The sequence below is a fragment of the Hemicordylus capensis genome, chromosome 4 (genome assembly GCF_027244095.1).
Source record: "Hemicordylus capensis ecotype Gifberg chromosome 4, rHemCap1.1.pri, whole genome shotgun sequence".
Taxonomy (NCBI): Eukaryota; Metazoa; Chordata; class Lepidosauria; order Squamata; family Cordylidae; genus Hemicordylus; species Hemicordylus capensis.
In genome coordinates this window covers 253,733,571-253,757,243 of record NC_069660.1, presented here as the reverse complement: position 1 = coordinate 253,757,243, position 23,673 = coordinate 253,733,571, and the positions used below count along the sequence as shown (strand labels likewise).

Sequence of the window (23,673 nt, the reverse complement as noted above, 5' to 3'; positions counted from 1 at the left end):
GTAGTCAACAACATCTGGGAATCCCTATTAGAGGGAACACTGATTGCAATGTATAGGCTGCTACGGGAATGGCAGGTGGGGGAGCATCCCTAGCAAGCCCGGTGGCCATAATAGCCAAAATTAAACATGCATATGTGCCAAGGGGTGACCAGACTGCCAGAGTGAGTGATTTCACTCCTATTATCCACCAGTTGCTGCGACTTGGAAAGGTCTTAGTTTGGTACTGTTCCCTGGGGCTTGCATGGATCTAGGGATGTGCAGAACTGGTCCGCAGTCCAGTCTGGGAGTTTGTAATCAAATCAACACACACACACACACCCAGTTCCATCTGGACTGGAACCGAACTACCGGTCCATTCCGACAGGTCCATGGTTCCGTGCACACTCCTACATGGATCTAGCAATGGGGCTGGGCAGTGACAGCCCTCCAGCCCACATGCATGTCTCCATGGCCTTTCCGGAACACTACCCATCATCACACAGGAATAATCTCTCCTGTGAGTTGATTGAATATAATGCTCCAAATGGATGGTTCTTCTCATGACTAATGCCACAGAGTGTGTGCTTGCACCCATGGGGAAGGGGCTGGGCCCCCCTACCCATACTAACTTGTACAAAAATTAGAACAGAGTCACTCAAGAATTCCAGGGGATACCTTTCAACACAGACCCCGGGTATCAATCCCTTGGCATACGTTATCTTTTTTCGGGAAACAACCAGGTTGCCCAGTTCTTGGTGCCACCAGGACTCAATGTGCTTGTGCAAATACTTCTCCATCACTTTATGGAGACTTTTGTGGAGACTTCTTCACAAAATGTCTGTCTTGTCATCCTATCCCCTTTTCCAGCAGATTGCCAAGGGGAGAGGGGGCATGGGGCACAGTGGAGAGCAGGCATCCAACAATGCAGTTTTCCCCTTTTGACATACTTTGACTCTTGAGACACGGAGATGCGATGTCCCCATTACTGGGCAACCATTGGAGGAGTGCACAGAAGCGGAGCAGCCATAGAGCAGGCTGAGCCATGCTCGCTATGGCTTGGGGAGCACAAAACCCAAGTTACAATGGCAGCAGAATTCAGAAAACTCAGTGCATGAAACCTGAGGTACGAGCAGCAAATCTCACTACAAACCAAAGATTCAATGCATGCGCACAGGCCCAAAATTGTCTGCTCTGAGTCATTTGCAAGTAAGCCGGGCTTGAGGGAGGACCTCTTTCGCCGCTCTCCTCCAGTGCCCGACCTCACCTCCTGTGATGGTTTAGCAGGTGGGCGGAGCCTCTGCCGCTACACAGCGGCATTTTAAAAGGTGGGGGTGGGATTAAGTTTCCCTCCAGATGCTGCTCCCCAAGATTTGCTGCCATAGGCGGCTGGCTATATTGCCTATGCGGTAATCCACCATTGTCTTCAGTTTGGCATTATGTGCAAAGGTGGCCTGTATAACCATGTTTAAATATTCACTTAAGAGCAGGACTGCATAAATATATTCAGAGATTGATACATATTTAGAGTTTTAATCTGAGAATTAATGAGAACCTACCATAATCTTTGGCTTCCTCTGGAGAGGTGGAAATTAACTCGGCTAATCAAGCCCAAGAAATATTGAGATTTGGGTGTCAATGTTTTTACATGATTTACAATATGAAATAATCAGTTTTATGGGAACAAAAAATTATTTCCAGGTACTCCAGTTACCTGGAAAGTATGTACATCCTTTACTGAAAAAATTTCTATCCTGCTCCTTGAATGAAGTCGTTAGGTAGTTGGACTCAGACCCTTTCACTGATGCAAGATCTGTCAAACTCAAATATTAGATGAGGGTTTATAAATGAGGTATTATTCAAAAAGGCCACATTTAGATAGCAGGAAGACTCAACATGCAGTATTTATTTTTTCATTTACATCCCGCTCTTCCTCCAAGGAGTCCAGAACAGTATACATGGTTATGTTTATCCCCACAAACCCCCTGTGGGTTAGGTTAGGCTGAGAGATAGGTGACTAGCCCAGAGTCACTCAGTGAATTTCATGGCTGAATGGAGATTTGAACTCACTCCTCACTCTAATCTCTCCACAGTGAGGAGATTAGAGTCTCCTAACTCTAATCAATATACCATGCTGGCTCTTTTGTGGCAGAGTATGGCAGAGTAAACATAGAGTGATAGCAATCTGTTCGAGACAGGCTGATATGACCCATGATGTACCAGTTTGGGACATTCATCTACATAACACCCCTTGGCCTTGCATTTAGGCTGACTTGGTAGCCACATGCTCAAAACTATTCTCTCTTTCTATATCCCAGCAGTATTCATCCAAGTTGCTCTGTAGCTCAGGGAATATGCTGGCACAGTAGGAAGGCAATGCTAAGTAGCACGTGCCACTCTGTCATTTTACAAACACAAGCAGAGCCAGTTGGCACTGGATACAGCAGCGACATCATTTTGGCTACTTCTCCTGCAAACAGGAGCCACAGAGGGGGAATTTTCAAAAAATATTGTTTTGCATGAAAAGAAAAGAAAAAATCAGGGTTGATCTGCCAGAGGTTCTTCTCCTACTCACATCCACTTAGAAACCCTGCATGGTACAACACAATCCACAGGGCCTGTCCTGTGCCTCATTTACATCCGTAATATGCCCATATGGAGGGATGTTAATTAACCTCGTACAAGCATTGACCTGGATCTATGCAGCTGCCACACTGCACTGCCTAGCATTCCTAACATGGGAACTGACTTGGAGAAGCAGAAATACCTAATACTTACAATGCACATTGGAAACAGGGCTCTCATAGGTGCTGCAAAGGCCTGGGGGGAAAGAGCAAGCTTGGAATGGGCCCATTCAGCAGTTGTAGAGCACTAATTAATATTTGTGAGTTTGAAGCATAAATCAGACATGCTTTGAAGCATAAGAGAGTCATTCAGTGGGCACTACCACAGGCATTGTTTGGCCACCGTACAGCTTCTTTGCTAGCAACTGCACTCAGGAGAACTGAAGGGCATAGTTACCATTCCAGGAACTACCCACCCCCACTCAGAGCTTCACACTCTGTCCTTGGGGACATTATAATACAGTAGGAATAAGAATAATGTAAGAATAAAATGCAATGGATGAAAGAACCAAGTGAATGATGGGAATTAACCTCCATTATCCTGAAAGTGAGAACACCACGTCTAGAGCATCCACAGGATCTGCCCTGCACCAATTACCTAATCCTGTCTAACATAGGAGAAATTGACACTTTGCACTTCTATCCTGGGAAGAGGGTAGCAGAAAACACTTTGAACTCCAGGCAGGAGCCAGTCTCCCAGTCATCTCTATCCACCAGGGCGCCTCACCTCCTCATTGGCCAAGGAGCTGTCAACCCAGGCCCTCATGGGCTACCTCTGATTTGTGGAAGGGCTCACCGCCCCTTCAGGTGCTGTGCCTAAGAAACTCTTTAACAAGTGTTATTAACAAAGGCAAAATATGTTAGCCACTTTTCATCTATTTGCTGGACCACCCATCACCCAGATATGCAAGTGCTTTGCTTAGACTTTAGAATGTGTTAGGAGCTAGAAATGATGTTTGCTTTATTTTACTAATGCCTACCTATTCCCCTACCCACTTTGGTTCCTGTGGTAGATTAATAAAGTAATTTAGAGAAAACAATCTCGCCTCTTGTGTGTGCATGCTCAGAAACTCTGGAGTTGCTGCTCCCCACGAGCTGACCACTTAGTTGCGCTACTTAAAAGCGAAATTACCTAAACTCCGTTGGGGGCTTCCTTCACAGTTATGACATCAACTAAAAGGCACTCAGGAACAAGAGATGGGAAGGACCTCTGCCTGGGACCTTGAAGAGCCATTGCCAATCAGAGCAGACAGCTGGGTCTAGGTGGACCAATGGCTAACTAGGGAGCTCACATGCCCATAAATTTTCTTTAGGTTTGAACCTTATAATGTAGTATATATTACTGGATCCAGCCAACTCTGTTGCAGCATGATACAGGCTCAGTTCATACATGCAATAGCTCATGTAGATGGCAGATTGTTATGCAGTTTTCATAGGTGCTTCATTAAGCAAAAAACTTTGCATGATTGATTGATTGAATTTATATACCACCTAGTATAAAAACCTCTAGGCAGTGTACAGAATTAAAACAAAATATAACACATTTAAAAATTCATTAAAAAGATAAAAACATATTAAAACACACATTAAAATTTAAATATTGAATCTCAGTTGAAGGCCTGGGAAAACAGGTACACCTTCAGGGTTCTCCTAAAAGCAAATAGAGAAGGAGATGCTCTTATTTCAGCAGGGAGCGCGTTCCAAAGCCCTGGGGCAGCCACAGAAAAGGCCCAGTCCTGAGTTTTTACCAAATGAGTTTGCAACACCCATAGTCGGACCTCTCCAGATGTTCTTAATAGGTGACAGGGTTCATGGCAGAGAAGGTGAGGTGCTCTCTTAAATACCCTGGACCCTAAGCCATTAAGGGCCTTATAGGTAATAACTAGCACTTTGTATTTCGTTCAGAAACCTATCGGCAGCCAGTGCAGTTCTTTTAGAACAGGTGTGATATGGTCCCTGTGGGTAAACCCAGAGACCAGTCTGGCTGCCGTATTCTGTACCAATTGTAGTTTCTGAACTACGTACAAAGGCAGTCCCACATAGAGTGCATTACAGTAGTCAAGCCTAGAGGTTACCAGCATATGTACCACTGTTTTAAGGTCACTAGTCTACGAGAATAGAAATATCTGGTGTATCAACCGAAGCTGATAAAAGCACTCCTGGCCAAAGCCTCAACCTGAGAAACCAGGGAGAGTTTGGGATCCAGGAGCACTCCCAGACTACGAACCTGAACTCTTAGGGGGAGTGTAACCCCATCCAAAATGATACCACATGGCTACTGTGCTCACACCTGGCTTGTTGGCATTGTGAATGGGGAATTTGTCCCTGCATAGGATGATTATGGGCCCCCTCGGGAGGAGTGTCAGAGTGCACAGCTGAATGTGGGGAAGTGTTTCCCTCTGCATGATGGAGAACACACAGGTCCCTCAGGTACACTGTTCATTTGCATGGACATACTGCGCAAACACTGAGAGAACAGAAATTTCTACTAGATTGAGTCATTGTTGTGCTACCTATATTTCATTTCTTACCCGTTATGAGATTAAAGGGAAGAGGCAAGCAAACTAAACACCATGTGGTTGGGCGTGTCAGGAAGGAGACCAGTGCTGCCACAGCCTTGGTGTTTCAGTTTTTTTTTTTTTTGTTGTTGTTGTTTTGTTTTGTTTTTGGTGTTTCAGTGAGCAAAGGCCATGCTATGGACACCTCATATTTCATTTTTGACTCCTGTTATGTTTCTGATTCCCAAATTAACCCACAACGATGAAATCTACAGGCCATGTGATGTGTGGGAAGAGAAACTGTAAGGACAGAGATATGGATCAGGCATCTCCCCTATCTTGAATGAACCAAGGCTGTATTGGTTTTGTAGCCGAACAGCATATAAAACATAACCCCCTGAGTGGAAAGGCCATTACGTCCCAACCTATAGGAACCCTTGGGTGGCAGTACCTCCAGAGTATTGAATCTAGCTTTCTGCATTGGCATCGAACGTCAACCGATGGCAGTGTGGAGCACAGGGTTTCACATGGCCTGGAGGGCAATCCTATCCAGTCTGGGGTAATTGGACTGGAAAAGGCGATAACCATCATCTCCCAGGAGGTTGAGGAGTCGTTTAATGCTGTTTTGTGTGTATTGTTGGACTTGCAAGGAGAGGTCGTCTTTATCTGTGATGATGGTCTCTGAAATGTTTCCAATATGCTCATTGCCCAACAAGGGGGGGAATGTGCCCGTTATTATTATGTGGATAGTGACGATCAACAATTGATTGTCAACGATTGATTTGTTCAATCAACAATTGAACCGGAAGGCCCAGGAACTTAGGAATGCCCTGCAGGTGTTTTATAACACAGGGATCCACACAAGTTGGGATTCCTGGGAACAGCTTACCAGCTGGTTGCCTGACCTGAAATGCTCAGCTTGCATTGTCTTGATCGATATCATGTAGGTTCCAAATGGAACTGTCCTGTGGCTTCCATGTTTTAACTCTAGCTAACCACTCATTTCTATGCCCTATGACTTTGAGAGAGCACATTCCATGCAATTGCAAACACTGTTAATGTCACTTATACTTATAATACTACTGGAGGAAATGACTGATATAGCACTGCGTTTAGGGGTGGGGGCATATTTTCAGTGTGAACACAAGGATTATCCTAGTTCTCTGATGTGGGTGTCATTGCTATGAGGGAATACTTAGTAAGTATGCCCTTTATTTTGATTGATGGACTTAATAAGATAACTGTGTATACAAATGTGCAGATGTACGTAATATCCTGGTGTAACATTATTCCCATGTTGGTTGTCAGAAGGAAATTATTTACTGTTTCTCCTGTACAGAACTGCTTCTTATGATAATGTGCACTGATGGTTGTGATGGCTTTGGGCTTGTTTCTGTTTGCTTGTTGTTACTTGTGTTAATTGTGTACCCTGCTACTTATCTACAGTTAGAGGATATGGAACCTATTGAGAGCCATGTATGCACAGAAGTCTTAGATTTGAACTATTCTGCTCGCAGTGACTTGAAGGATTTACCCCTTCTGGAAAAAAACTATGAATGGAGACAGCTTTATGCTAATGGGAGGAGAAGGGCAGGCTATGCTATGGTCACCGCATCCTGTGTTCTTGTGGTCACCCCACTGCCCCCTGGAACAAGTGCCCAACTGGCAGAACTGGTAACACTTCATAAAGTGTTGGAATTGGCTGCGGGCTATAGGATGCTGCCTTGTAGGCTGGACGGGGATCAGATCAGCCTGTTAAATGCTCAGTTGCTACAGGCAGTTCAGCCCACAGCCATGGCAGTTATGCATTGCAAGGGACATCAGGGTGGGCAGGACCCTATAGCGCAAGGGAATGCCTTTGCTGATTCCATTGCCAGGCTTGCAGCTCGATTGAAGGCGATCCCTGCTTTCCATGTTCCCTTAGTAAACCATCCACATCCTTTGCCTTTGACCCCTGAATATACTAAGGAAGATTTGCAGTCCCTACCCACTTGCCCCATGAGGACTGGACATAGAATAGGAATGAGTGATGTATTGAATTTGAGCTTGTATTGCAATTATGTCAAAAAGCGCAGTCTAACGTATTCTGTTTGTGGAAGGCAGTTAGTTCAATTGTCCTATTGGCTTTTGTTTTGATTTGTAGATATAATTTTCCCTCGGGTTCAACATAGTGGGGCTTATTTGTGAGTAAGCATGCATTTGTTTCAATTTGATTAGTTAGAATGTGAACTTGATATGTGTAACAGCCCAGATGTTACACTTCCAGTGTGTGCGATGTTATCAGCCTCGAGAATGCCCAAGTATTTGTAAGGTTCTTTCTCTTCCAGGTTCTTGATCTTGCTTCCATTGGGCAGTTCTATTCCCTCTGTTTTTCTTATTTTCCCTCTGTTCATTATTAATGCAGCACACTTGTCTAGTCCAAACTCCATTGCTATAAATAAGATGGCTCCCTGTCCCCAAAGGGCTCACATTTTTTTAAAAACAAAACAAAACACAAGATAGACACCAGCAACAGTCACTGGAAGTACTGTGCTGGGGGGCCAGTTACTCTCCCCCTGCTAAATAAAGAGACTCACCACATTAAAAGGTGCCTCTTTGCCAAGATAGCAGGGGTGGGTTCTGGGTTTGAGATAGGCAGACTACTGCTAACTACGGATCTAATATTAGATCTGACAGAGGTATCAGATTCCTCTTTCCTAAAAGTCAGCTTGGTGTTCTTCCCTAATGTTTCTTCACCAGCTGTGCTGGGGGGCCAGTTACTCTCCCCCTGCTAAATAAAGAGAATCACCACGGTAAAAGGTGCCTCTTTGCCCAGTTAGCATGTAATTAGTAAGAAAGAAGCACAATGGAGTTTATAAATGGGCAGTCATCAAGAAGCTGATGATTGTATAAACACTGGGAAACATGAGTACTGAGAGGAGAGGGAGGATTTATCTGAAGAAGTATAAACAAAAGTTGAGAAAGGTTAGGAAAAAGCCAAATTAGATAGGAGAAGCAGTATGAGTTGGTCTGGCTGCAGTTTTCTCTGCTTCATATCATAAGGAGTCTGACCTTAATAGCTTATTAGACCACAGTGAAGTAAATTAAATAGCATTAGATTAGATTAGACAACATATTTTTATATATAGTTGTCAGATTAACTATCTATGTTGTTAACAAAATAGTAAAACCTGGTCATTTGTTTAAGCTGGTGTGGTGTTCTGGGTTGTAAAACCCCTGTACAAAGTAGCCAAGGGGAAGTTGCATGTAGCTTGTGGTTGTTGTTTTTTCTGACAGGGAGTCAGGAAGTGGCAGCAAGAAGCTAACTGAATGAGTCCAGCAAGGGAAATCATCAGTAAAAGAGAAGACAGGCCACAGTGCATTGCCTCTGTCTCTGAAACAATCATGTTAGGCAAGAATTGGGTGTGTGTGTGTGCTGTTTGAACAGTCCTTTCTCATAGCCCCACTTTGGAATCATCTTATCAACCAGCACTAGAGGACCATGAATTCACTAACACAGCACGCTGAGTGTTACTGTAGCAATTGGGGATATATGCCCTCTTCCCTCATTCATAGTTAAAACTTTGTTTGCTTTAAATGACCATCTCATGCAGTCAAATCTAGAAGTGCTGTGGCATCATCAAATGTGATCCACCACACAATGAAAGAAACCGTACAAACACCATCATATCAGGGTTACAACACAAGCATGGAAAGAGACCAGTGGGTTTGGGGGGATTTTTGTGACCCTTGGAAGTCTATTTTGTGGGTCAAAGATCAAACTTCATGAAAATTCATCACAGCACCCAACTCTGTTTATTCACATCAAAGTGTTCATAATAGACTTGGTTAGGCTAGGAAAAGTTCATTTCCTAGAATTAAGTAGTGGTAAACAGTGTTTTCCACCTTGCAGCCACAATTCTTCCTGGAATGGTTAGGAAAGCCAATCTCCTTGAGTGAAGCAGCATTAAGAGTGCTAAACAAATCCATATTGCTGTAAAAGGAAAGGACACATTTTGTTCAGCATTGTAAGTAGGTCAATGCAAATATGTTTGCATTGTCGTGGGGATGAAACTCCCCCCATCCCATCCTCTTGTCAATAGTGGTAACTTCATATCATCCCAATTTAAATATGCTTCTAGTGTCAATTGTAATGACATTATATCCTTAGCAGCTACCTCACTGCAGCGGTGGTGGTGGCAGCGGCAGCAACCATGGGAACATATCACTTTAACGGGCAGCAAACTTACCCACCGCCGATAACCAGAATGCTGTGCTGGGCAGAGGCACATGTGGCGATTGGCTAGTAGACACTGTCAATCATGAGGAATTTTAAATATAGGAACCTCCTCTGGAGATAATTCCTAAGGGAGGGGCTTTGGAATGGAGTGGACAGGTGTATATAAAATTCAGTTGGAGTTAACTGACAGTTCAGATAAGGCTTGGATGAGCCAGGGATGAGGATGGTTAGGGCTAGAGACAGGATAGCTGGTTAGGTCTCTAGGGCAGGATTGAGGGTGGAATTGGGAAGTTGGTGGGTAGGTTTTACACATCAGGCAAGACCCTGTAGAGCAAGCTTGACTATCAAATGTAAATGCTTGATGTCTACAGTTGGTTACACAGGATATATAGTCAGGAGGGTTGTATACCAGTTAAGGTATTAAAAGTCTAAAGAAGCTGGTTATTTCTAAACAGTCACCTCAGTAACTAGAAAGTAAAGCCTTTGTTGATGCACTGACACAACCTTATATAAGTACCTGAGTTTGAATACAAGTTTGAAATACAGAGGTGGTGTACAGTCTTGCCAGTCCTAAGGTTGTTTGTCTCAGAAACCATTATGAATTTGGCCCTACATTGTAGTGAATAAGAAAGCACTGAAGCTATTGCACAAGTTATTTTATTTGGTTTGGAACTCTAAAACTGCTTCAGCTGTGTCTGTTTACTTATCCCCCATGTTACCACTTGGGCGCAATACCAAAGTTAATGCTAGAAACCCAAATTAGGATTTAATTTGGTGGTGGCGTAAGACATAAATAAAGGGTTTGAAACAAAGCAAAAGGGTCACAAACATATTGTCTATGTTAACATCTATATATTTAGACACCAATATCTCAGTCCCACCCTTGGATCCTGACAACGCCCGACCTGGAATTCTGTGGGGAAGCCTCCCCACCCGGACTGCTCAGTTGCCATTTGAGATGTTAGTATGGCTCAGAGGCCAACTGGGTGGTGGGGCAGCCTCCCTGCGGGATGCCGGGTCAGGTGCCTCCACCACATACAGCATTCCAGGTACTGGTGGTGGGTAAGTTTTCCGCTGGCTAAGGTGATTGATATTTTCCTGTCCTCACATCCCCCCCCCGCAGAGGTTACTACTGCATTGTATCTATTATATTAATTCTCCTGGGTGTGCCTTGGAATGCTGATTGGCTGGGCGGCGGACGGGCCTGATTGGCTGAGGCGCGGGTGGACGGGCCTGATTGGCTGAGGCGCACCCAGGAGGATTGGTCGCCATGGCAGCGGCAGGCCTGGCCGCAGAGGCCAGGGGCAGTGGTGGGCCTAGTCCAGCCACGGAGGCAAGGCCCGGGGGAGGGGAGAAAGTTGGGGGGCAGAAGTGGTGGTGGGGAGGAGAGGTGGCTGGGCCTTGAAGTGGAGACTGGGACACAAAGTGGCGGGGGAAGAGGTCACCGCCAGCCCCAAAGAGCACACAGATGCTCTGTGCAGGGTCGGCTAGTGATCATTAATAGCTGATACTCTGGTGGTCCCAAGTTCTGTCTTCTTACTTTTGAGTACTGTGGGCTCAAGTATGTGTGGGACTTATGCGGAATATAGGAGCGTATAGCTAGAAATGCGGCCAAAAAAAATTGATATAGCCATTTAATTAATACCTAACGCTGTAGAAAATGAAGCAGATAACTTAATGATTGCATATCACAATATACAATCAAGCATCAGAGGAATTAGCCAAGATGACTGAGATAGTGGGAGCACCAGTGGGGGCAGGTTAAGACTTCCTATTCTTCTTCCATCTCATTGCTGGGAGCAGCAACAAAGAAGGTAAGAAGTGGGCAGGCTGAGAGTGGAGATTCGCAGATGGGTGGATAGAAGGAGTCGAGTTCTTCTCTGATTCAGATTAAAAACCAGAACAGGGAACAATGTTCACCTTGTATTTGAGGCAAGCATTATGAATTGCTGAGGTTTTTGTTCCAAGCCAAGGAATACGAACTTCAGGTAACATTTCTGAACAGGATAATTAAAAGCTATCTGCAGAATTCCCTCAAAAAGCTACAGTTACTGTTGCCTTCTGACTAGCTCAACTGAGTCACTGATGAATGTGAATTGTACTGATTGATAGTTAAACATATGTTTCTTCTTATCCCTAACAATACATATTGATATATGTCTGATGCACATTTATGGATTATTCATGAATCATTGTGATGGCCTATCATCAGTCAGTCAATTTTATTACAGCCGTTGGCCAGAAAAGAGATAAGCATCCAAAATAGATTACTTTAAAAACAGTAAAATGGCTCCTAAAATTGGGACCTTAATTGAGACCTTAATTTCATAGCAATATATATTAAAAATTGCTACTACTTTTGTAACCTCACAGCTTGTATCCGCAAGGCAATATTGTGTATAAAAAAGCTCACACCTTCCGGGAAATCGAACTAACGGGGGAAATAAGTTCTTCTCTGACATCACGATACAGAGAATAATATAAGAGAACATGGATAACAGTTTCCAGGAGGCCAGAGCCACAAGGGCAGAAAACCGTAATAGAAAGATCCTTAGCAAACCTCCTTTCCAAAAGAGAGGACGGCAGCACATTTAAATGGGCCCGAGCAAACGCAACCCGAAACTTAGAAAAGTGTTGTTAAATAATTAGCACCTCTATCTCCCATAGGGGGGGAAAATCCCAAAATGTAGGGGAGAGCAGGTGCTATTAGCCAAGGACATAAGTTCCTAATGTTCAATATCATGCAACCGCAGGAATAGTATTTCCTTCACCTTATTATTATTATCTAGGGTAAGTAGTTCAGAAGGAGAAAGCCCAATTGCATTACAGGTGAAACTCGGAAAATTAGAATATCGTGCAAAAGTCCATTAATTTCAGTAATGCAAATTAAAAGGTGAAACTGATATATGAGACAGACGCATTACATGCAAAGCGAGATAAGTCAAGCCTTAATTTGTTATAATTGTGATGATCATGGTGTACAGCTCATGAAAACCCCAAATCCACAATCCCAGAAAATTAGAATATTACATGGAACCGAGAAGACAAGGATTGTAGAATAGAACAATATCGGACCTCTGAAAAGTATACAGTGTACTGTGCTTGATTGGCCAGCAAACTCGCCTGACCTGACCCCATAGAGAATCTATGGGGCATTGCCAAGAGAAGGATGAGAGACATGAGACCAAACAATGCAGAAGAGCTGAAGGCCGCTAATGAAGCATCCTGATCTTCCATAACACCTCATCAGTGCCACAGGCTGATAGCATCCATGCCACGCTGCATTGAGGCAGTAATTGCTGAAAAAGGGGCCCAAACCAAGTACTGAATACATATGCATGCTTATACTTTTCAGAGGTCCGATATTGTTCTATTCTACAATCCTTGTCTTCTTGGTTCCATGTAATATTCTAATTTTCTGGGATTGTGGATTTGGGGTTTTCATGAACTGTACGCCATGATCATCACAATTATAACAAATTAAGGCTTGACTTATCTCGCTTTGCATGTAATGTGTCTGTCTCATATATCAGTTTCACCTTTTAATTTGCATTACTGAAATTAATGGACTTTTGCACGATATTCTGATTTTCCGAGTTTCACCTGTATTTTGTTATTTACATAAGATAGCCAGGGGTTTGGATAAGAATCCAACCATCAATATCGGTCGTAAGAAAGAAAATCCCTGGATCTCTAAACAGAGTTTGATCCATCTAGCAAAAGTAAGTTCCCAAACTTTACAGGCTATAGAGAAAGACCCAGATTCCAAGCAAAGAGCAGAATATGACACACACCTAGGCACTGCAAAGATTGCTCTTAGGAATATAGACTATACTCTCTCCAAATCAGATGTTATTCTCTGTATCCATAGTGAGGCTCCAAAAAGTAACTGAGCCACAATCTTAACCCAAAATACATGTAGTGCCATAGGAATGTACTGGCCTCCTTTAGAATAGTAGAAGCGCAGAAAGGCACTAAGAGTTTTATGGGCTATATGAATAGAGGACAGCCTATGAGTATTCCAGTTAAGATTATATTAGGGGAAAATGTCTAAATATTTATATTTGTAAACCTGCTCAATACGGTTCTGATTTACTACCCATTTATATAATTTCCTGGATTTGGAAAACACCAGGACCTTTGATTTTTTATAATTGATAACTAGCTTATTATCATTATAATAGCAGGCGAAAGCATGCAGCAATCTTTGCAACCCTAGTTTAGTCTGAGATAATACAGCCGCATCATCAGCGTATAACAAAACCGGCACTCGTTTATTAGCCAGCTTCGGTGCATGTGAATCCACCTTTTCCAGACATTGGGCCAAATCACTAATAAAGAGATTGAACAATGTAGGGGCCCAGACACAACCCTGTCTGACCCCACAAGTAATGGCCTATCATGTAGATATGTCCAGAGCAGTCCAAGGAGATATAATATGATTATTTCCATCGCTAATCACTTCAGCATCAGAATGTCTCTATGTACTCAAAACAGGCATAGGCTCAAGTCTGGCACCTACATTGACTGGCATACAGAATTTTCAGAAATATGAAGATTTTAGAATGGCAAACAAGCCATAGAATTCTATTCATTTGTAAAAAAAAAAAAAAGGGGGGGGGGAGGGGGATACACAGTGTCCACAGTTTACTTATTATTATTTATTTACTTACTACATTTTTATACTGCCTTTCTGCCTTGACAAAGGCACCCAAAGTGGTTTACAATATTAAAAGAAGCAAATTACAGAAGATTAATAAAATGTCTCAGGTTGTTGGTCTTTTCAGGAGCTGAGGACAAGAGCTCCCTGGCCCAGGTGCATCCTTTCTTGCCTTCCTCTCAGGGAACACTAGTCTTTCAGTACTCCTGGGAAGGTGGGGGAGAGTAGAAGGCGGCAAGTCCCAGTAGCAATCTTGAGTCACTGGAATTAGTTCTGTTTTATATTTGTACAATTGGAAATCCAAACTGGGCAAAAGCTCTTTTAAGACAATGGGCAAGGGCATCTTGCCAATCTACATCGACTGAGGAACTATCTCCAGGAACTGAATAATATTCAGGGGTTACTGCCTATATGCTAAAACATATAGGTGAATATGCTGCATAGTGAGACCGTAACATTACCAACCCATCAGACTTGCTGTGCACTTAAAAGGCAGCCCCAGTGGTGGTGTGCAAGAGTGCTCTGGAACAGCTACCTAAAGCAGTGTGCATGCACTCACACTGCACAACTTACATTGGATGGAAGTAGCACTGTGCAAGTCTGCATGTGCTGTTTTAGATGTCCATGCAAGCGTGCTTTTGCAACACCACCGGGGATGCTTTTTACGTGCATGGTAACCTCGATAGGTCTAGAATGCCAGCTGCACAGCATGTTGGCTATATTCCTTAAGGTCTTTCAGAACTTCTATTATGCGGAATTTTAAATCTGAAATTTACAACATTAAAATGTGGAAGTATTTCTGCAGGTATATTAAAATAGCTCATGCTTTATATTATGTTAATTTACAAAGCAGTCTGAATAGTGGTGACCCATGCTGGAGGACATACCTTTGCCAACTTTAACTGAGGACTTGCCAGGAACATGACAAAAATATACTGGTATAGCCCTGTCTTCATTCATTTAACTTTTCTAGATGTTTGTCAACCTTTCTTTCCAAATAAAAAAGCAGCTAGCTCACATTTCCCTACTGTTTCTTGACCATGTACATGTTCATACTGAACACAAACTGAACTTTAATCTACAGCAGAGAACAACAGAAAAGGGCAGGACTAATGAGCTGTGAAATAGGTACAGTCAGTGCTGGTTAATCTATGCCTGGCTTAGTCCAAAGTACTGCATTTCCTATAGATATTATATAGTGGCCAAAATAGCTGGAAAATGCTCTCAAACTATATTGAAAGAATGTATATCTATGTGGGAGGGAAACAATTGGTCAATAAGAGTTAACCTGGCTTACCCCGTGCATTCTTTTCCTAAGATATCCATTGTTCCAACAGAAATGGCTGCTAAAGTTCATGTGTTATGTTAATGGAAGAGTCACTCCTGGTTTCTATGTAATATCCACCAATTACATTCCTGACATTTTATACCAAAGCTTGCATTTAAAGTCTCTTTCATGACCTCTTCAGGTGTTCCATAACCATGTACAGTGTAGGAATGCCCAGCACTCCTAATCACAGGACTCCTAATCACAGGACAGTGTAGGAATGCCCAGCACTCCTAATCTTTACATGTGGTCAACACAGGGGCAGGACTTTCAGCTGGCACTATACCCGTGTATACTGTATGCCTGAATAGAACTATTGTCTTGCACTATTTGCAGTTATAGCCATTCAGTTAATATAACACAAGAACATTGACGGATTGGCTGCTATTCTGTATAGTATACACAGTAGGGATATGCATGGAATCAGGTGGGGGAGGCTAGCTTTAAGGCGAGCGAAGGTGCACTTATCCCTCCTGCCACTTCCCCCCCGCCAGTGTCCAATTTTGGTAAAGCCCATTGGGGTGTCAACATACCTCCCTGTTGCCCCCGTTTACCAGAACTACTGGGAAGTATATGGTGCATCGGGCCCGTGTGTGTAGGTGGGCCCGACGTGTGCATGCCCACACAGGCACCAAATACTTTCGGGCACCCTCCCCCGCCCTTAAAGCTGCATCCCCTGCCTTCAGACCAGCAGAACTACACGCCTGTCGAACCGGTTTTGTGCACATCCCTAATACACAGTAAGATCTTCCTAAAGATTACTTTCTAGTTGACTGGTTTTCAAAGCTTTCTACTTTTAGTGAACACTTTCTATAGAGGAAGCCCTGCACACTGCAAAGGATTCTGGGATCTGAGAAGGCATTATACAAGTTATCCAACTCTATGCATTTCAGGGAAAGATCAGAAAGATCAGCTGTGGTAGAGAAGCTGTCTTCAGGAAAAGATTGACTGTCATCTATGCGCTCTTTTGGGCCGGCGGTTACCTCTCCCCACCCCTTCTGCCCCAGTCTCTGCTTCCGGGCCCAGCCACCTCTCCTCCCCACTGCCACCTCCCCCCCCCGCCACTTTCTTTCTCCCCTCCTGGGCCTTGCCTCCGCGGCCGGGCTGGGCTCACCACCTCTGGCTTCCAGAGCTGGGCCGCGGCGGCAACCAATCCTGCTGGGTGCACCTCAGCCAATCAGGCACGTCCGCCGCCCAGCCAATCAGCTAGGCTCTGGGAAGTACATTCCAAGGCACACCCAGGAGAATTAATATAATAGATGCAACTTTCCCTGTCAAGGGACCCAGAGTGCCCATAAAATAGGCCCTGTCCCTGCTCAGTCAGTGGGGCACATGGAGTACATGCCAGCCCCAAATAAATACCAAGTCATCTCTTCCTCTTCCTCAATCACAGTTGCTTTTAAGCTCCAATTCTAGGCATGCAGTCCTAGAGCTCTTCATGGATCCTGCTGTTCATGGTTCCTACTGCAGGATACTCCTACCTTGGGGCCAGCAAAAAAGTTCCTGCGGGCCAAATCTGGCCCTCCGGCCCTTATGTTGTGCAGGCCTGATCTAGTTCAACGAGTCTAGCAATAGAGGAGAGCTCCATAGAACGAAAAAGTAGAGTACTGGCACATATTAGAGTTTATGTTGCTCAGAGAAACACTGGAAGATGCTTACATTTAAAGTGAGAAGTACCTACAGAATATAGTTGATTAAGTAGTTCATTCATTATAAAGTTTGGCAACTTTGTTTTGTTTTTGCCTAGCAATTTGACTTATGGAAATGCAATGAAGAAGTTTTGCCATGGGAAGGTTTATTACAAGAGTGACCAAATGTTCAGTAAAAGTCTCCATGGCAAGGCTTCTTTACAAGAAAGTACTTAAACACTGCCTAATGTTCTCCAGCAATAGATCAAAATCTAGTACTGCATACTATTTAATGTTATGAACTTGGTTTTATAAATAAGTAAACAGGAATACTTACTCCAGTGTGTCACAGAAGTAGCCAGTGACAGAGGTCTTATCTAAATTATCTGGCCAAGCCAAAACACATTCAATCATATTAAAAGTTTGTATCCCCTGAGAGGAGTGTACACAAACCGATTCTGATTTTTCAGTTCAAGTTTGAGATGAACCCGAACCGGCCTGAGTCGAACCGGCCCCTGGTTCAGTCCAAGTGTCCAACCACTTTGACAGTTTGAGGGGGCATGCCTGTAAAGGGGAATCTGGTGAGGATTCCTCTTTACCAGTGTGTGTGTGTGTGTGTGTGTGTGTGTGTGTGTGTGGCCCTGCCAACTTTAAAAAAACACTTGAATAGGGCAGACAAGAGGGCACCGGTAGTCTGAGGGTGCAGCGATGGCACAGCTCCTCCTCTCCGGACTGGGCCCAGCAATCCAGTGCAGCCCAGTTCTGGCATCTGCAGAGGCTAGAACAGGGCTGTGCTGGATTGCTGGGCCCAGTCTGGAGAGGAGGAGCTGTGCTGCAGTCACACCCTAAGACTACAGGTGCCCTAGTCTCCAAACCATTTGGATTTAAATTTTTTAAAGTTAGGCAGGGTTTCCCAACTGGATTCCCTTTTACAAGCATGCCCCTGAATCGCTGAACCGGTTCCAAACTGGTTCATAGAACCAGGGCCAGTTGGACTCGAACATGGACTGACACCCTCTTTTGGGGTGTCCAGATCGGTTCAAGTCCAAACTGGTTGAACTGGGCTGTTTCTATTCAAGCCAGGTTGGAATAGAACCAGTTCTGCATACCCCTCACTTTATTGAACCTCTCTGCTAACTACTATGAATATTTAAATACCGCTCTTCAGCAAAAATTCTCAAAGCAGTTTACATAGAAAAATAAAACATGAATAAGACAGTCCCATCCCGAAAGGGCTCACAGTCTAAAAAGAAACATAAGATAACAGCAACAGCCACTGGAGGGCTGTTGTGCTCGGGTTGGATAGGGCCAGTTGCTCTCCCCCTGCTAAATAAAGGAGAATTGCCACTTTAAAAGGTGTCTCTTTGCTCATTTAGCAGGGGTTAACGCTGTATCCCTTCACCAATGTGTATCAGAACATGTTTTACCTTCCTAAGCAGGCTTATGGAATACTTTGTGCCTTGAATAATTCCATCATGAAATGTTTAGGAAAAAGATGGTAGCCACTTCCCACACTTCTAACACAGATATCTCAATTAATGCTTTCATCAAAGCCCTGGTTTCTGAAACACATACATTTTGTCAACTGAAGAGACACTTCAGAATGCCTCATTAGCTTTATAAGCAGACCCTGAACATTTTCCTCAAAGAACTGAACACACAAATACCCCACCTATCATATTTTACAGAGTAGTTCAAATCAGACTCATTATTTTTAAACAGCACCATCTGTTTTTAAGCTTTCTTCAGAACCTTTTCAGAATGTAAAGAGTTGGGGGAAAGTTGCTCTGACGGCATATTAGGACAATGTTGTAATGAACACGAGGAATTAGGGAAGGTGGCTATGCAGGGTATTATTCTGTAAGCATTATAGGATGTAACCCATAACTGACTAATATGCATTCCTGCTGCTTAATTGTTAAATGACTATTTTATTTAAACGTTTTATACTTCTTTTTGCAAAAGGTTCCAAGTGGCAATGAGCCTCAAACGTGCCTTGGAGTCATGTCTATTAGCTTGGAAGCCCTCTCTTCAATCCTGTGTGTGTGTGGACTATCTGTGATGGAGGAGCAGGGAATGTTCCCTATATATGCATCCTCTTTTATTATGACTTCACAAGTCCCAGTGCTAGATTTCAAGTTGCAGTTAATCCCTGTGTGGCTCCCCTCCAGGAGTAAATTCATATAGGCAGTTTACATAGGACTCAAGACAAAGCCCTTCCTTATCACAAACCCCATGTTAGATCTATTTTAATGATCATAAGACAACCTGCAAGAATTCTATCATCCATCCTAGAGGTATCAGTGTTAAGTTACCAGTGTGGTTACTGCCATGGCAAGAATACTGTACAGTATTTCCATTTCTTGGGCAGAAGTCAACATTGAAGCATCCCTGTCATCTGTTCCATGCCATGCATCTGAAGTTTTGGGTTTGCAGGCAACTAAATGTCTCCTCCTTGAGTGCTTTTCCACTGGGTGTGGGAACACTGAAACAATGTTTAAACATCTTAATTTATTTATCCTTTCTTTTGGGGCATACATGTAAAATGTAGTAAAAATATAAGGGCACAACTAAAGCTAACAAACTTTAAAGTTCCACAGGTTTCAGTTAGAGAGTGAAGCATGTGCTTAGCTATACTCCACTGGGATTAAAATGAGTTTAACTTCAACTGAATTGGGCCTAAGTATTTTTTAATGTGTGAAAATTCTCTTGTAACTAACTGTAAACTAGTTTAGAATACTTTAAATGATAGCATAGCATCTTACCATTTCCTTAAAATATACATGAACTTGCACTTCCAGCTGACTCTTCAATAACAAGCAGATGCTAGAACTATCCAACCAAATGGAACTCGCTCCACTTGCAAAATGGCCTAGAAAGCCCCCGCACATGGGGGCAATTTGAAGCCTACTTTGTGACCTCCGACGCTGTCATACTATGATACTATATATAGAGGATACTATCTCGTAAACAGATGCTGCCACTAAAGTTTCCAGAGCCAAGCACACTATTGGCACAACATGCCATGCTAAATATCGGCAGTAACACAAGACTAAAGAGTTGAGAAATCCCTCCACTAGTTATAATCTCCACATTTCTCTGCCCCCCCCCCTTTTGGTTGTTCTTGCAGATCATTTTTACTTTCTCCTCTCAATCAAGTTCAGTGGGAAGCCACACAGAGTTCCTATATCCAAGTTTATTTACTGCTTATATATATGTTTCCCCCCTAAATTTCAGCTAAGCATTTGACTTATGGAATTAGTTAGCAAGGAAAGTGGACAAACTGTCAGGTGCAGCAGCTTTCCCGTCAAATGAAGAAAACAGGTTCCAACTGCAGCCAAGTGTTGCTCTGCATATTTTGCAAGGCAAAGATTCCCTTGTGGCATTAAACAACTCTCTATCTAAAATATATAAGCCAGAATATTGGGAGTTTTATATCAATATAAAACAAACAGGAAGCCCCCCTACAGCTACTACAGGAAGCAGTTTTGCAGATAAACTGTCATCTTTCTGAAATTCCAAGTGGAAATACTTTTACACCATTATAAAATTTGCAAGCTCCAAATGATTAAATATAAGCCTGACATTTTACAAATCTTAATACAGCAACCCACAGCTCGTATTAAAATCTCAGAAAACATTTTTTCCTTTACAGTGCAGTAGCCTTGAGCTTCCGCTCATTCAATTACATTTTAAAAAATGTTTTAATGTCTCCATATAATCCCCCTTCCCAAAACAGAGGATATAATCCTGCTTTCCATTTCATGCAAAAGTCCCATTGATTTCCATGGTACATATGCATGACTAAGCACAGGATTACAGTTTAAACAAAGATCAGAAAACTTTGCAAAAACTAAGGCGGCCCATCTGATAAATATAAGCACTTGCCTATTTTTGATACATCAATCAAAAGATCAAGGACATTCTGTACTTTCTTATGTTTTAACAATCCCATTTTAGACAAATGTTACTGTGCTTATTTTTGATGGAACATAAACTTATATAGTACAGAACAAACAGCCCACAGTAAGAGGCATACATTGCCAAGTAAGAGAACTAATATGGAAAATAAAATCTGTTTTGTGTTCCCAAATTACACATTGCAGAATGACACAGAAGCAGAGCCAAGACCAGAATGGAACCATGAGCAGCACTAGCCTGCTACAAGGATGGCCTGCTACTAAACCAGCAAAACACAACTTGATTTTGACTTCATTTGTACAGAAAAGATTTTCATCACTCACTTGAATTCTATAAGTGAAATAGATCCAGCGGAACGTTGGGGAAAAATAAACCTGGCAGGAAAAAAGACATCTTAAACATGCCATAACAAGCACAGTTGTATAATGCCAGCTCACTGAGCCGTGGATTCTGAACCACTCAAAGGGCAAACCAGGAGCATTCCCTATAAGCATATGCTCAGATCTGAGGAAACTGAATGGGTCCGGTAAAATGAATGAGGAGCTCAAAGCTTGCTACTTACCCTGTAGTATGCACCATGATCTTCTGACCCCCCAATAATTCCAGTACACCAAGAGTTTGCTTATTGTCTGAAGAAATACTAACAGAAGTCCTCAAGAAGGTGAAAAGCAAAGCTCCCAAGCCAGAAACCCGCGAGAGACTGAATTTAAACCCCAGCTCAAGATGCTGTGTACCCTGAGTGTCTATCTTTAACTTGTAAATGGTTTGGTTTCACATTCCGCTGAAGTCCTGCTGGCAGATGCATTTACAAAGCTTACCAATCACAAGCACGCTGATACACTCCTTTTCTCTCCTCTCCCCCACCCCTTGCCACTCCACCTCCCTCATTTCCCTCCACACAGAGAGCCCCACACAGCTGCGATATTTTTTACCTGTCTCTGCAAGATGAAAGGAGAGGCTTTCACTGATCCTTGCTATCTGGGCAGGGATGGAAATCAAAAGTTCTCTTGCCATATCTCCCATTCAGCGATCCTCATGGTTTTGCAGCCAGCCTGGAATAAACTAGCTTCCAAACTTGGCTGCCGGGGAAGGAATGTTCTGCGAGTGACATTCCTGAGAGCCTGCAGCAACAGAGCACAGGAGCTATTCTGCTTCAAATAACATGCAAAGTTCTATAGTAGGTTTGCATCACAGAGCATATGTAAATTTCTAGATCTGAATGTGGGGAAAAATTCCACTGAATAATTGCATTGGCAAGATAACATTCACATCCCCACAGCAATCATGTTTATGCTGTGTAAATCCCATATATTTCAATTAGATTTATTTCTGGGTAATTGGTTTAGGATTGCAGCCTTAAGAAAATAAGGCTTGACTTGCTGGATTAGACAAAGGGCATCTAGTATGGCATTCCGTCTCTGGTCAGTTGGCAGATGATGATCAGGTAATCAGATCTGAACAAACTTGGGGCTTCCATTTTCCAAAGATTATGCAAATATATGCAGACTAAAATAATTGTTCTGAAGAAAAGGGCATGTTTTGTGTTCAGCCAACTATGCACATGTCACAGCAGGCACCATCTTAGAGAGTGTACATGCACACGGGTGTGTGTGGTGGGGGGAGAGGATTCTTTAAAATGACACCAGCAGTTTCTAATAAGTTCTTGTGTTTAAAATATTTACATTAAGAATATAAGCTTACATCAGAAGGGTTTTAATAAAACAATCAAACTGAATTGATTAAATTTTATAGTTCTAAGTTTTAGCTATTATAGCTAATTGCCACTGGTAGATCTCTCCAGCACGAATTTGTCTGATCCTTTTAAAAACGATCTAAGCCAGTTTCCAAAGAACACATCGGGGCAACTAACTCAGCTGAGAGAGCTTAAGCTTTAGAATGGTCTAATCTCCTCCTAGAAGTTAATATATAAATGGGATTCAGAAAACAGGCTGGTGAAGAAACATTAGGGAAGAACACCAAGCTGACTTTTAGGAAAGAGGTAACCGTAGCAGGAATCTGATACCTCTGTCAGATCTAATATTAGATCTGTAGTTAGCCTATCTCAAACCCAGAACCCACCCCTGCTATCTTGGCAAAGAGGCACCTTTTAATGTGGTGATTCTCTTTATTTAGCAGGGGAGAGTAACTGGCCCCCCAGCATAGTACCTCCAGTGACTGTTGCTGGTGTCTATCTTGTGTTTCTTTTTAGATTGTGAGCCCTTTGGGGACAGGGAGCCATCTTATTTATGTATTATTTCTCTGTGTAAACTGCCCTGAGCCGTTTTTGGAGGGGCGGTATAGAAATTGAATTATTATTAATAATAATAATAACCACTGATCAAGTCACAATATAGAATAGGATCACAGGCAGGTATGATCTCTAGGGAGGTTACACAATGCTGCTAGACCAAAATAGAAAGGGGGAACAAAGCAGGAGAAGGATCTACATCTCTCAGTGCTGTTGATCCACTGCCATATCAAGTTTGGCAGGGAAGGAAGCCTGGAAGCTAACAGCACTTTTGCCTGCCTGTTTCAAGATCTATATCAAAGGAGGCAGAGTTTCACACACACATAGCACACACAAACCTCAAACAAACCAAGAGATGATTTTACTAGATATCAGATTATCTAGGGAAAACTCTCTGCCGTATTATCTGACTACCACTTTCGATCACTACAGTTACAAGTGCACTCCTAGATCAAACATCTAAAGAAGGAAGCAGTGGCTGGTTAAGTGGTTAGAAAGCATCAGTGGAAGCAGTGGCTGGTTAAGTGGTTAGAAAGCATCAGTCACGGCTGCAGGGAAATGGGGATCCCACC

General features: G+C 42.9%; 1 protein-coding gene across 35 annotated transcripts in view; it reads right to left on the bottom strand.

Moving 5' to 3' along the window:
* The window catches only part of DTNA (dystrobrevin alpha), a 323,001-nt gene that overhangs the window by 239,329 nt on the left and 59,999 nt on the right, over positions 1–23,673 (bottom strand). The window contains exon 1 of one of the 35 annotated variants that reach the window (XM_053243060.1): positions 21,786–21,897. The exons of 31 other annotated variants lie outside the window; for them this stretch is intronic. Coding sequence is in view for 1 of the 4 variants with exons in the window: in XM_053243057.1 (XP_053099032.1) it covers positions 21,416–21,432 (17 nt within the window). In the remaining 3 variants the exon portion in view is untranslated. Of the gene's footprint in view, positions 1–9,327; positions 9,364–21,415; positions 21,622–21,671; positions 21,695–21,785; positions 21,898–23,673 lie in introns of those variants that run through there. 3 more of the 35 variants (XM_053243065.1, XM_053243057.1, XM_053243066.1) reach the window with 3 other exon arrangements.